Raw genomic sequence first — 14,798 nt, 5'->3', positions numbered from 1 at the left:
CCCTGTGCCTCATCGGAACAGTCCAGCCCGAACTGCCAGCCCATGCCTTCCCTGGACCGGACACAAGCTTCCTAGGACTGGTTTCTGGCATTACAGCCAGGCTTGCTTGAATCCAGTCGCAAAGTGAGCAAGGGACTCACATCTGAGCATACCCTGCCAACTTATGGTGAACAAAGCGGTACAAAAAGGGGGTGGTGATGGACGGAGTATCTGAACCAATCAAACACTCACACCCAGTCAACAGATCTGGGTTTAATCCATCACCGTTCTTTAGCCCACTCTGCCACCCCAGTTCAGACATGGCCATATACAAATCAGTCTGACCCTGTGCCTCATGGGAACAGTCCAGCCTGAACTGCCAAGCCATGCATATGACCATGTCTGAACTGGGGTGGCAGAGTGAGCTAAAGAATGGTGATGGATTAAACCCAGATCAGTTGACTGGGGGTGAGTTTTTGATTTGCTTAAACGCTCCGTCCATCATTCCCTTTTGTATCGCTTTGTTCGCCCTAAAATGGCAGGGTATGCTCAGACGTGAGTCCGTTGCTCACTTTGCCACTGGATTCAAGATAGCCTGGCTGATGAGGATTATGAATCCGAAACCGGTCCCAGGATGCTTGTTTCCGGTCCAGGACAGACATGGCTTGGCAGTTCGGGCAGTATGTTCCTGGTATAACCCGGATTTTCCATTCTTTAGCTGGCACTGAGAGAACTCACTAAGAAAAGACTTGCTTATCTGTGACCCTGACACTGTCGGAATATGAAAGAAAGAAGGAAAATATAAGGAAGATGAAGATGGAAAAAAGGAAAGAAAGCTGCAAAAGGAACCTTATGGCAGCATTGAAATTATTAATTTAGTTGGAATATTGGGTATTCCCACAGAGATCGACCTGCCGCGATACAGGCTCCTGTTGACTAATATAGGATTAGTAGTAGCTAGAAGAGACATAGCTAACTTCCTACACTCATGGAATGGAAGACTAATAGGGACCTATATATTGTTGCAGAGAAAGTGATTTACAAGGCGAGGGGCTACCTTCGTAAATTCCGAAAAGTCTGGAAGCCATGAATAAAATACTACAATCTGGACTTGGACGCAGATGGGGAAAGTCTAGATCTTTCACACGGCAGGACAGAACCAAGTCATTAATAACTGTGATGCCTAGCCTATGCCTGAAGGTTACTACTGTATAGGAATGGTCAATGTATTTGCTTATATGCAATGTTGATGTAACTCTGTTTCTCATTGAAAAGTCTACTACAATACCTTCCACCCATTGCGGTACCTTGCTGCCCGCAATTGAGTATACTTCATGCATTAAGGACTCATTTTCCCAATTGTATGTTTTGTTTCTCAATCAACAAAATAAAAAATGAGTTTTTATTAAAAAAATAATTTAGATGGAAGATGGTGTGCTCACTTATCTATTATTGTTCCACGCTACAGAACATAGAGATGCTGCTTGTAATGAGTGCCCTCTCCATCACTGCTCCTTAATATTCCCATTTCCTAGAGAAAAGAAGTCAAAACCCTTTGCTTCTATGGCCCCTTCAAAAATGTCTCTGCATTGTGTAACTTAAAACTTGAATTAGATACAGCTAAGTTTAAAAAAGGTATTTTGGTATGTCAGTTGCACCTACTCACCTGTCACTTAGTCTATCTCTCCCTTATATTTTTATTTATAAAGTTTTATGTAGCGAGACCTGCTAAGCTCTTATGTACTTCACTGTGGAAATAATGGAGATTTTTTTATCCTCCACGGATGAGAGGTGGAGCTTCCTTTCATTAATGTCTTTTCATATTAACTTAGATTCTGCTATGGACATTTATCACTTCCTTTTCCGTGGCCCGCCATTTTGCTCACTCATCATAGGTGAGTGGCAGTACTTGCTGTGGCACAGGCCTTTGCTGCAGTGGACTACAACCTATCTGCAACTCTCGAGTGGAGTTCCATGTGTTGCGGATGCGCAGCTCAGTTCGCCCTGCTAGGGAAGGCTAGAGCAACTTCTCCAATCTTGGCTGCAGCTTCACTTCACTTCTTCTTCTCCTCACCAGGGGATGCCCTAAGCCACATTTCTTCTGCTGAAAACGTGTTTCTTTTTCTTTACTTTCCCAAGTTAATGTGGTATAGAGGCTCTCCTCCCTAGGTCTTGCTTGACGATGCAGTAGTCTGCAAGACATATTGTTGCCAATTCTTTAAGCTATGCAAAGAATGCTCTTTAGCTCAATCCATTTCCCATGTGACTAAGGGCCTGATTTAGATCTTGAAGGGCACTCTGTCACAACGGTGATTGATATCCCGTCCACCGAAATTTAAATCCCATAAGATATAATGGAACTTGTATATTGGCGGAGAGGATAACCGCCACAGTTGTGACGGAGTAACGTGTCTGCCAAGATGTAAATCAGGCCCCGAGTCCAGTGTCTCTGTCCTTTAATAACATTGCTGTCTGGACCATCATTTGTGACGCTCTTCTCCCAGCAGCAAACACAAAGTCACCTTACAATCGGAAGCCACCCTCATGTGTATTCTACGTGCCAGGCTGCCTGGGAGAGGTCTCTCTCAGCTTTAAAAGTGTTCTTTGTACACTATGTTGTTGGCTGTAGTCCTGTCCACTTTAACACTTGAGAATCCAAAAGCACTATTCACATTGTTACAGAGTGGGGCAAAATTCAAGCTATTTGAGACTTTACAGCAGGACGCTTTAGGTAGATCATTACCCTGTGCTGCATGGCAGTGAAGAAGGGGCAGTATAAGGTATTACTCCATTTCACGGTTCATGTCAAGAGACTGATGCTTCTGCTGGAACAAATTGAGGATGGGATGACTATAGCTATATGAAAAGCGTTTGATAATATGATGAAAAACGTAATATTGCGACCTAATGTGTATTATTGTTTTCTCCCATGTCCATTTTTCTCTCTCTTCAGGTCCAACTGGCTGTTAGCGAGTCTGGGCTTGAAGTGCCTACTCTGGAACGAACAACAGCGCTGAAAAAATTCTACCTCTTTCCTGGCTACTAACAGCTGGCAGTGCAGTAAGCATCACTCTGGTTGTGATCACAGCAATTTCCCCATGAAAATCTGAATCCCAAGATATACAAATGACTGTTCCCGTGCTAGGGTAAATGAGCCAGGTCCTCATCAAGGATATAAACCCAGATTCTGGACTCCACTTGACTTCGCTTCTGTTCAGGAGTAACAGTTAAATACTGCTTGGCTTGGTTTCCCTCTCAGGAAAATAGTAGAATTTGGTTATATTCTGTCTTGCTATCATGGAAGGTTGACTTAGTGGACCCAAAAAAGACCATCTCTTTCATCCTGCTTAAGTTCCACCCGCCTTAGTCCTCATTTGCCCAGTCACATCTGCAGTCATATGATCCCACTCCCAACTACCAGTTTTACTGTGGCAGATAACACCCATTTTGAAGCGGATTGCCAGTCCACCAGCAGAGGAAACCAGCACTCCTGGAAGTGCAACTAGAAACATCTTGCCAGAAAACCAACCTCAGAGGCCTACGAAACAACACCCTCCCAGATACAGATTGTTACGGGATTAAATGACTCCCCTCTCCCCCACACAAACCGCCTTTCCCTCAAGCTTGGGCCCTGCGGAGTGACATGTCTTAGGCCTCTGAAGCAAAGTGTGAAAGAAGACAGGGCAACATCCATTGCAACTACTGTTTGATGTTTTTAAGGTTTGGCAAAGGTCAGAGATGAGTGTTCCTGCCCTGCCATTCCATGTAAGCTACAATCATAATCATCACTAGAAGCACAACTAGTCTATACATTTCGCAAGTAATGCAATGTACATTTTATGTTGTTTAGTTAATTAAATCATAACAAAATTTCGAGTTAAAGAGAAAAAATCGAGTAAAATGACAAGACAAAGTTACCATAATTAAAAAAGCTAAAATTTACATTAGAGAGTTTGCTTTCCTTTTTGAGCGTCAAATAGCTGCTAGGCTGCCAATTTCAAAGCCCGCTCATGTAATTTGAGAAGCTTAAGTAGCTTACAGTTCACTTGAGGATCAGTCAGGCCTAGTCCTTTCATAATGGCCGCTCTGCAGGTCCTTACCCCTCTGTCAATAAAAGTATTTCTTTATAGAATTGTTCGTGCTGGCTGTAGTTTCGCAAAACAACAAAGGAGAAATGCCAGTACTGATAATGTAATTCACAAACCCCTTATCAACAAGAAAAATATATACTTCAAGACTGGGAGGTGCTATTGAATAGCTACTTTATTCTGCAAAATATCTCACAAGGTACAATAGTTTTAACCTTAGTGGGTATAGTCAACACCGAAGGAATTTTTGTGACAAAAAATGAAATAAGGGACACAGCACAAGATAAAATGTCAACCAACCAGTCATAAAATACACCATATCACAGTCATACCACAAACATTCATACATTCATACTGGAGTACTTCACACAGACTGGAGAATTAATACACCAGTTGGGGGAAGTAACAAGTCTGCTGAAAGCTTGTAGAAAATTCAGCTCACAATAATACACTCCTTTAGGTCAAAACAAATCAATTATTTATAAATATTTACAAAAGTGAGTGTGAAATTATCAGGACTAGTGCAATACAATTATAGCACTAGAACAACCAAAGGCAGACCAAAACAGGGGGGGCCTACGCGTTTCGAATCCCTTGTGGTCGGGGGATTCTCCTCAGGGCCAGGTTATTCAGTTGGAATCTATCCAGGAAATCGAATTCATGAATATAAAAGACCTTAATCCTAGGTATCAAGGTGTCCTGAATGGCAGGAGAATAATGGAGTAAAATGCAGAGGCACCAGGGGTTCCAAGGCTGTGTACTCGTGGGCAGATCGTCACCGTTTGAATCCCAAAGATATCAAAATTATTTTCACCACGGGCGTCTTCCAAGTTTGGAAGGGTCCGTCCAGCCGCCTAATCCTTCGGCGTTGAATCCAGCGCTAGTCACTTCGCGCATATACATATTAGGTGGATGAAATCTTCTTTTTCGCTGCCACAGGGGTGACATGATGTGGGGCCTTTGTATATCCAGGTCGGTTGGTCCGCTATTGATGGGAGCTTTCCGAAGTGGAGAGCCATCAATTGTTTTTTTAACTATAACACGAAGGTGATGTTTAGGTAAGCTGCTGGTGCGATGGTTTTGTAATTGTTAAACACCATCCAAGCATGTGATCGGTGGACAAGTTTTTATTTAATAGCAAAGAGTGGAATTTAGCAGATTTATTTATGGCTAATTTAAACGTTGTAAAGGGCAAGTTTTTATTCCACAGCTCCTCCGTACATGTTGTTGTTAATCCTCTATGTAGATAATGATTAGATGCTGATTTTTTTTAAAAAAAAACAATTTTTAAAATCTTTTTCGACTTCCGACCACAATGTTTTATTGAGGGCAGGGCACACTGGATTTTGTTTAAGTCTGTACCAAACCTTTACTGTGGAGTACATTCTCCCTATACTTTCATTCATCAACCCAAATTCGAGCGGGACTTGCACAATGTTTCTAGTAGTTTTCTCAAACACCAGCTGGAAGTGTGTGAGTGTAAATGTTGGCTCGTCCCCCAGTGCCATAGTAATCGTTGTGTGCCAAATTTTTGCCTTCACACAATACGTGGAATGCAGGATAGAAAACAAAAACAAACCTTAAACTCTGATTTTAGCCACACCCCAGCAAAAACATTTCCCGGTTGCTGTGCTTTTAAAGACAAGCTGGGAGGGCTGGGGAGCCATGCAGTGTTGGTGCATGGGGCACATATTTATTCATTTATTTTGACATTTGTATGGCACGATGAATCATCCCCAGGGGGATCTCTCGGCGCCTGCCAGCACAAAAACAGACCACTCGCCCAGCCTGGACCCCTAGAACAGCTAGGTATTTAGACTCTTCTTTAAGTGACCCAGAGATGTACATCCAAGCATTACTTCCGGTAGCCTGTTCCAATGGAAGGGGGCAAGATATGAAAAGGCGCGCCCTCCTATTCTGGATTCATTGATTTTACAAGGGACTAAGAGATTTTGATGGCTGGATCACAGCTGGTGCCCCGGAATATACGCTCTCACCTTCTTTCATGCCTTGAACACCAAGATAAGAAGTTTAAAGATTGCTCTGTTCCTAACGGGCCGCCAGTGCAGGGTATTCAGAGTCATTCTTGAAGCAGTATTTTGCAGTATCTGGAGCCTAGAGAAAAGTTCTTCCCTGGCACCCACCAAAAGAGCGTTCCGATAGTCCAACCTGCTCACAATCAGCGCCTGGATGAGTCTTTCTTGCATCCAGAGGGATCCAATGAAAGACCTTCCTTAGCATTTTCAAGATCCCAAAACAGGAACTTGACAGTGATTTTACATGGTCCTCGGAAGAAAGCTTGTCCAATAGGACTCCCAGATTCCTAGCCTGTTTTGTGGGGGGGGGGACCCCCAGTTCCGAGGGCCACCAATCCAGTGACCAGAGTTCCTCCGACTTCCCAAACAGGAGGATCTCCTTCTTATTGGAGTTGAGCTGGAGAAAATTATCTCTCATCCAGGCCGCTATGTACAACATACAGATCTTAAACTTAGTTCTTGTGACCGATGGATTCTGATTAAATGAGATTATCACCTGTGTGTCGTCTGCGTACAAAATCGTCTCAAAGCCACAAGATCTTATGATGGCAGACAACGGGGCCACATATAATTTGAACAGAGTGGCGCTTAAGATGGAACCCTGAGGAACACCTTTATCAAGTGGGGGGGGTTGCTGACGTAAATGGCTCTAGCTTGACCCATCGGGATCTGTTTTCCAACCATGCCAGTGCTTGGCCCTGGACACCAATCTCCTGCAATCTGCAAAGCAGGATAGAGTGCAAGATGGTGTTGAAGGCCGACGACAGATCTAAAAGCACCAACATGGTGGTTGTCCCCTTGTCAAGGGACATTCTAATTCTGTCTGTAGCTTCCATCAGGGCTGCCTCCGTGCTATGTCCAGCACGGAAACCCGATTGAGCAGGGTCTAATAGTTGGTTCTTCTCCAGGTAGCCTGTTAATTTCTGGTTAATCATCTTCTCCATGACCTTCGGGCAACATGGCAGAAGAGAGATCAGCCTATAATTTTTCATCTATGATGGGTCAGCTGATGTTTTTTTCAAAAGCGGTCTAATCAATGAATATTTCCACTTATCTGGAAAGAGGGCCGTCCCCAAAGAGATGTTATATACTATTTGAGGGGAGCAAGCAGCACACAAGAGAGAGAGAGAGAGCGAGAAAAAAACATGTACTTTCATGGAGTGCTGAAAGTAGTTCACTATCCCTAAATGTGAGCAGTAGAAGGATACAAGCCATCCAATCAAACAGATCATACAGAGACTATGCACCAGTGGAGGCACAAACACAAAAAGAGGAAAGTACGACATTGCATAAAAAGCTAGCAAATGAGTCACAGCAAAGCCATCCAATGGTAAGCACTTGGTAGGCTGTAAGCCTCTGTAAGTTCACGTTAGGTTTTTTGCAACCAGACAACCTTTCCCTGTCTGGTAGGATTGACCTAAATATGAATCCACACATACTTTACCCTTATAACAGGGCTGACATGTTGTTAGCTTACCTATGGTCCTCCTTTACCCAGCAGCTTCCTCAGTCTCTTATGGTACTAGTAGTGTCTTACTGCCTAAATAAGATTTGAGTGGGTCTAGAACAGCCACATCTTGGTCTCTTGAACAAGTGCTCATCACTGTCTTCTCCTTGCAGCGTACAAGTGGTTTTGCTTAGAACTCCGGCCTCCTAGCTGTGTACAGCAACAATAGCTCAAGGCAGCTGTATTACTTGCTGATCATTGTTTAGTTTCGCAAAACCAAGGTGCCCTCACAAGGTTGAAAGATCTCTACTACTCGTGCAGAAAATCACTACCACAACTAAGCATCTGACAAAACCAAAGCCATCCTCAAGATGGTTAAGTATTGCATTAATCTTATCAAACCCCCCCATTGCCCAACAAGCAAAACATGCAACAACTTGAACAAGTCCTTCCCGAAAAGATATGATCAGCTCCAACATAAACAACACCAGTCATGGGGCTACCATTCCTTCCAACAGGCCTCCTAGATTATCAGAGTGGACAACATTAAAACTCTTGTGAAACAGACTTTGTTGATATCTTCATTGCCCTCTACACTACAATGTATTATCATAAAATCCCTAATCTACAGTTGCCAAGTCCATTTATGAATGTGCACTCACACATCATCTTAACATAATCAGTGTCTCCCTCTTACAAGACATTTTCTCCACTGTACTCAAAGATGGGCTAAAACATCCAGCTATTCAGAGAAAAAAACAGGAATTTGAATTGCATCCATCAACTACTGGCCTGTTGGACATACATCCTTTCTCAGAAAGAATATCCAGACAAATAGTTGCCATCCAACTGAAAGAGCGAATCAATTTCAACTTCCTTGTACATGAATTCTAGTCCGTCTTTGGACCATGCTGCAGCGCTGGAACAGGGACTCTCCATGGTGTGGATGACAACATTCTCCTCACCGACAGCAGTGACCTCTGCTCCCTGGCCCTTCTCAGTCCCTACGGCCTCTCTTTATGTATATCTTTAAAAGGGTGTGTTTACATCTTGGGGACTTATCGCAAAGAAGCAGGGAAGCATTTTACAAAGGAAACAATATGTTCTGTTACCAAGTTGCAGCAGCAACAAACAATGTTTATAAAAGCTCTGTTGGTGACTAAAATGTATTTAATGGAATAATAGAAACATTCTACAACAGAGCTGATGGCCAGTGGGAGAGATGTTGATAGGCAATTGAGAGAAAAGGATGTTTTTAGGTTCTACCTGGCTGTCTGGAGTGAGCGGGTTAGTCTCGGGTGAAGGTGGATAATGCTCCAAACTTTTAGGGGTGGTAGAAGATAGGTACTGCAGGTGGCGCAGCTGGGTCCAGAGAGGGAGCGATTTGCAGAAAGGTGGCACAGTTTACTTGGTTAGATAGCGTCACATATAATGCACAGTGAATTCAACTTTTTGCATGCTGTAAATGGTAGGTAATGGAGGTTTTGAAGGGTGAGCCAAAGTGGTCTTCATCGTGTTCCCCAGTGATTGGGTGGGCTGCAGCATGAAAGGTGGATTTTTTGGGGCGGGGATCCGCGGGTTGACTGTAGAATGCAGGAGGCCAGTAAGCACAGGTAAGGTAGATCATTCAATTTATAGGTGGAAGTATCAAGGACACACTTACTCCTGTGCCTTTATTGAATGCCCATGAACATTTGAAGTGTCTTCCAGGAAAAAATTATCTTACCTGGTCACTAACTCACAAAGCAGTGCTCAGCACATAAACTCTGCTCATTCCAGGCATTGTTTTTATTGCTGTAAAGAAACCAATCCTGTTTTATTTGTGTATTCTATTTGGATTGTCTTGAGTGTGTGTCAGCTTGTAACGAAAAATACCCTGTGGTAGACCACAGAGATCTACATCTTGTAATTTTATGTCTGGGAAATAAGGAAAAATTCTGAACTTGTGCTATGCCACACCTCCTACAGGGTAGAGTAGAGTCCCTGTGGTGTTAGGTTCTGAAAGGCACTGTGCATTCTGGACAGACTGCATCTCAGCACATCTCAGGAGTATTTTGCAATCACCCTGAATGTATAGGTTGTGTTACTCAGTGGTTTCGAAAATTAAGAAATGTGTTTAGTTTACATACGGTTTGTTTTTCTAATCATTCTGGGATTTGATGTATCTCATGAATATATGTGTAACATATCTGGTCATATCACTGGTGCTGTTACTGTTAAAGTGTCTATGCTCTAAGAGCACCAATTATCTACCAATAGGGTTAGGCTCCTGACATGAGAGTTTTTGTGTGGTGGGCTGCACAAGCAAGGAAGGTACACGTGAGATACAAGCACATCAGTGGTTACCCTGTTTCTTTAACCACCCTGTAGACAAATACTTACAGAGGACCTCCAGGAAAGGACGATGATAAAAGGATAATCCTACAGGCAGGCGGTGGGTTCTACCTCAACATTGCGCTGCAAAGCACTTTGAATTAATCCACTTACCTACTGCATGTCAGTTGTTCACTGTATGGCAGCACTGAAGCTGAGCAGGGGATGCTTTTTCGTTATATCTCAAAGAGTTTAGAGCAGTGCAATTTAGGTTCCACCCTCATACATCGCAGAAATTCAATTTTATGCTCACAGTTTACATTATATTCACTATGTACCTTAACTTCGTTAAAACGTGTGAAGCATTTTAACATATTAATAAAATGGAATCATTGTAGATTGAAGATTTATACATGTATACACTAATGTTCAGTCGAAGAATGTAAGCATGTATTCTTTGTTGAACTTTTACATTTACACTTCAAGCTATATTTGAGTATGTAAACAGGTACTCTTTAACTCAAGTTTTGCATGTATAACCATGTATTCGAAGTGCATATTAAATGCTCAGTTAAACTTAACCTGACTACATACCTCAAATGAAATGTGATTTGCTGTGCCATCATATTCTTTCTTTCTTTGCATGTGTATTATCATGGTTTTCGTCAGCTAGAGAAAGGCTTATTGTTTGTATTATCCTGCTGATAGGGAGGCCTGGAGGGAAGGACTTGACAATGGCCTACTGTTCATCATGTACCAGGATGGAAAGATGTTCAAGGTTGAGAACTGGAGTCCCAGTTTGAAGTGATGGGAAACTGAAGAAATGTTGCAAATGCACTTGAGATACAATTTGATTGGTTGGTGGTGGTGTGAAAGGAAATAAGGATGTTTCTGAATCTCCTGTTACTTTTAAATTGGGGTTCTCACAGTTGGGAGACAGAAAAATACCCTTTAGACTTCGAAAGGTACTCTGTTCTTGCCTTATTTTTACATTTGTGAAGCTTTATGCTAAACACTTATTTCCGTTTCTCAAGACTTCTACTGAAGTCTGATCATACTGACACCTTTCATGCTCTCGAATTAGAGACCCATAGTAGATGATCCTATACTTAACATGTTTAGAAGAGAGAAGGGAAGTTTCCTTATGGAATACCTGTTTGTTTTAATCTGTTTATTCACTGTTGTAGCTATTTTAATGTTGTTTCTCATTCTGCATTTTTCAACTTATGTGCTGTATTGCTATATTTACTAAACTTACTTTTGGCTTGCATATCTAGTAGATTGATTGGTAACCCCCAATAAAAACCCTTTAACTATATTCAGCTATTTCTGGTACTTATTGTGGAGTCACAATTGCTTCGCAAGTTAAAAATGTATTGTTGATGTCTTCTCCCTTTCAGTGCTTCATGTCAACCAACAAAGGATCATATGACCAATGAGGAAAAATCTTTAACAACTACACTAAGAGATTACGTTGTAAGGCCCAGCGCTCTTTTGAATCAAAAGGACATTTCTAAATCAAAATCAAATGCCAAAATAAAATGTGTAGACTTTATATTAATTCTCTTTTATCTTCTTTTCATCACTCTTCTTTACATAACTCTTAATCTATCTGTGCAGTACATTACTTGGGAATCAAAATATATGTCTATTTGTGTTGTGATTTTGAAGTCTAGATTCAGTATCTCAGGCCTGCAAATATTTATGACCTTTTTAAGACACGGTTGTCCAGCATGCACAGGTTTTCCCAATAAAACTTGTTTAATTTGTGCAAGAAAATATCGCATCATTTCCAGTTTTCTCACTCAGAAAGAAGAAGTAATACATTGTACTGCAGCTTTGTTCTCCATTCTGAGGTGCTGAAATCAGAATGATGCATTAACACTACTCCCAGGGCGGACTTTAGCACTGGTGGTGCCCGATGTGACAATTTTTGTTGACACCCCCCAATGACCTCCTACACTGATTCCCTCACTACCACCCTTTTAACAGCGCCCCTCAAGTTTCCATAATCACTCTCTCTAATACATATTGTTTTATAGCGCCACTCATACCAGTGTTAGGTGTCCGAGCACTTTACATCACATACTCATTAACAACAACAATGAATCGTAAGGTGTGTAAATCATTGTATAGGAATTGTTACATCAGACAGAGGACTACAAGGGACAGGACACAAAGGTCATCCATACTGGTGGACGGCATAGTTTATTAATACTAGGTCTGGATAAGCATTAATTCTGAATTTAAAACATAACACCATGGCTGGGGATTGCCTTTGCTAATAAGTTGATTTCTACCCAAGTGAACCCTTTTTGCAACATTAGGATAATGAAAGACTGAATGGAAAAAAAGGATAACACTCTAATATATACCTTGCATGCACCTCTTTAATAATAGTTAATTGGTCACGGTTCTATATTATAATTTAAACTTATAAACTGCAAGTAACAAAAGGGTCTCTCTGACAGAAGCAGTAACGCACTGACCTATTTACATTGTATGCACTTTGTGATCTGCGTGGTACACAAGTTTTGCAAGCATTTTAACCTCCTACTACTTTATGATGAGTCAAAACTTCCATTAGACAAAACTCTGATCTCTCTGCAGCAGATTCAGTAATCCCCTTTACATCACTTGCATCACTCTGCCTTTCATCCAGCTGACTACAGGACGTTATCCATACACTGCTTTTTCCAGGCAACACTTCGACCAACAAACAAATCAACATATCCATTGAGTGAATACTACTCTACGTACTGCATAACACTAGACCACAGTGAGATACACCCACAGGCGGCTATCTGAGTCTGAGGCTTTATCACTGACGACCTTTATACCTATTTCGCCTACCTTTGCCTATGATGCCCGCTACACAGCACCTCTAATCACCCTGAAGAAGCCCTTGTTTGGGGGAAACGCGTTGGCTGTTCCCAAAGAATGCAAACCAAGCGTACCTGAAATAAAGCCACGCAAAGATTTTTATCAACGAGTTTTTTATTGCTTGTCAACTTGTATACGTTGTATCTCTTTACCTGTTACTCGTTCTTATTGCCTCTCATCCACCCTTTTTGCATGTCACTTATATCACCTTCACATTTTTATACTTACCAGAAAATTGCTGGATGCACAAAACTTGGCAGCATTCGCTTTTAAAACGTTATTGTACTTGAAAAAGTGGCGCCCGCCGCAAAGTCAGCGCCCCGTGTGGTAGCACCGATCACACCGGCCTAGAGCCAGCCCTGACTACAGCCACTATTCACAGTGTGTGGCATTAATATACTAAAGGCCTGTGTATCTCAGAAGTAATGTCTTTGTTTCCTATCTCTAAAGCAAAAGCCATTTTGACACCTAGGGGCTATTTACTAAGATTTAATGCTGTGCTAGCATCACAAAAGTGATGCAAAACAACGATAAATCTTTTTTTACCCATTTACTTTCCAGCGTAAAGCTGGTTTTACGCTGGAAAATAACTTGAAAGTAACGTAAAGCAGCTCATAGCGCTGCTTTACCTTACTTAGTGCCAAGTGGGTGGGGCATGGGCATTTCCATGCTGCCAACCAAGGTTGTGACACTAAGCCCTATTTACCTTAAATATTAAACAAGGTTTGGCAACAGAAAATAGCGCCCATTTCAGATAGGCGCTATGAAGGAGAAATGCTTTCATTTCTCTCTTCATTTCCGACTTTGCATGTGTGATGCACTGTACAGCACACATAATGTTGGGAAAAGGTTTAAAGTTACTCTAAGCATAGTATTTTGTACTGAAGGGAATCCTTCCAGTACAAAACATATGCTAGATTCACAGAGACACCCTTGCACTATGGTGCAAAGGCGTGTCTGTGGCGCACAGTCATGCATTTCTGGGCCGGTGTTAGGGAGAGAGGCGAAGAGAGACATATTTCTGTAAACATGGCACTCTCCTGCTCTCTCCTCACACAGCGCAGCATTTGCGGGTGCTGGACTGCGCTGCGCGAGAAACTGGAAAATCTGTCTCCTAATGTGGCAACATCTGCAGCACTAATTGCAAGTAAGGAAGTTAAGGTCTTCTTAATTGTGACTGATTGATGAGGAGGATCTGATTTGCAGCTCAGTAGTGAGAAGCTATTTGCTTGCAACTGACATATGAGATATTAGTCAGATGTTGCGAGCTGAGATAGTTCTCGTGAGTTTTATAAAGCATTAACCTGTAATGTTCTTCTTTGCTGAGCTCACTGGTAGGGTTCTAGTGAGCTGAAGCTTTGAGCTGAGATACTTTTGGTTTTTGGCTGACTGAAAGAGACCCTGTGATTATGGGATGACTGTTGGTATTTTTATTCGGACACGCTGCGATGGTGACGTTTTTTGATCTGTGCTGGAAGGATGGAATTCGCTGGTTCCCGATTGTTAAAATGGTTCTTCTGAGATGTGACTATTTTTATGATGAGAAAGCTGGCATGGCTTTTCAGAGTTACAGGGTGCCTCTGCTGTTTTCTGAGTTAGGCTAGCATGTATGGTTTCTTTGAGGGCTGCTGGATGGTATCCCCTAAGCTGAAGCTGATTTGTTGGGATTTTCTGGTTGTGATTTGCCAGGATGGGCCTCTGAGCTGAGGCTGAACATTGAAGTTCCCCTGACTTGAGGTTGACTGGTGAAGGTAGTTTTGGTTGTGGCTAACCATGACTAGGTTGTGGTTGATCTTTGTACATTGTACACAGCTACCAAAGAGATGATCTCCGTGCAGAGCTACCTATTGGGATTTTGGCATCTTGTGGTTGAGCAGAGGAGTTCTTCTAAATTGTGGCTTAGCTGCCCAATAGGGTCTTCTTGGTGCAGATTGGAAGTATGGATAGGTGGATGATCTTCATAGTAGTTGGGCCTGACCAGAGCTAAGTTAATATATGTTATAGCTGCTGTGATGCTCTCTGAATTCAGATGATTCCCAGGCAATAGTAAAT

General features: G+C 42.1%; 1 protein-coding gene across 3 annotated transcripts in view; it reads left to right on the top strand.

Moving 5' to 3' along the window:
* The window catches only part of LOC147729765 (caspase-1-like), a 494,150-nt gene extending 482,515 nt beyond the window's left edge, over positions 1-11,635 (top strand). For 2 of the 3 annotated variants that reach the window (XM_086954649.1, XM_086954651.1), the window contains one exon: positions 2,933-4,304. In XM_086954649.1, the coding sequence (XP_086810775.1) occupies positions 2,933-3,025 (93 nt within the window). In that variant the 3' untranslated portion in view covers positions 3,026-4,304. Of the gene's footprint in view, positions 1-2,932; positions 4,305-11,263 lie in introns of those variants that run through there. The other variant, XM_086954650.1, reaches the window with a different exon arrangement.
* The last annotated feature ends 3,163 nt before the right edge of the window (positions 11,636-14,798 follow it).

This window comes from Lissotriton vulgaris, chromosome 2_1 (assembly GCF_964263255.1).
Source record: "Lissotriton vulgaris chromosome 2_1, aLisVul1.2, whole genome shotgun sequence".
Taxonomy (NCBI): domain Eukaryota; kingdom Metazoa; phylum Chordata; class Amphibia; order Caudata; family Salamandridae; genus Lissotriton; species Lissotriton vulgaris.
The sequence above is the reverse complement of the archived record's forward strand: the minus strand, read 5'-3'. Positions and strand labels throughout refer to the sequence as shown.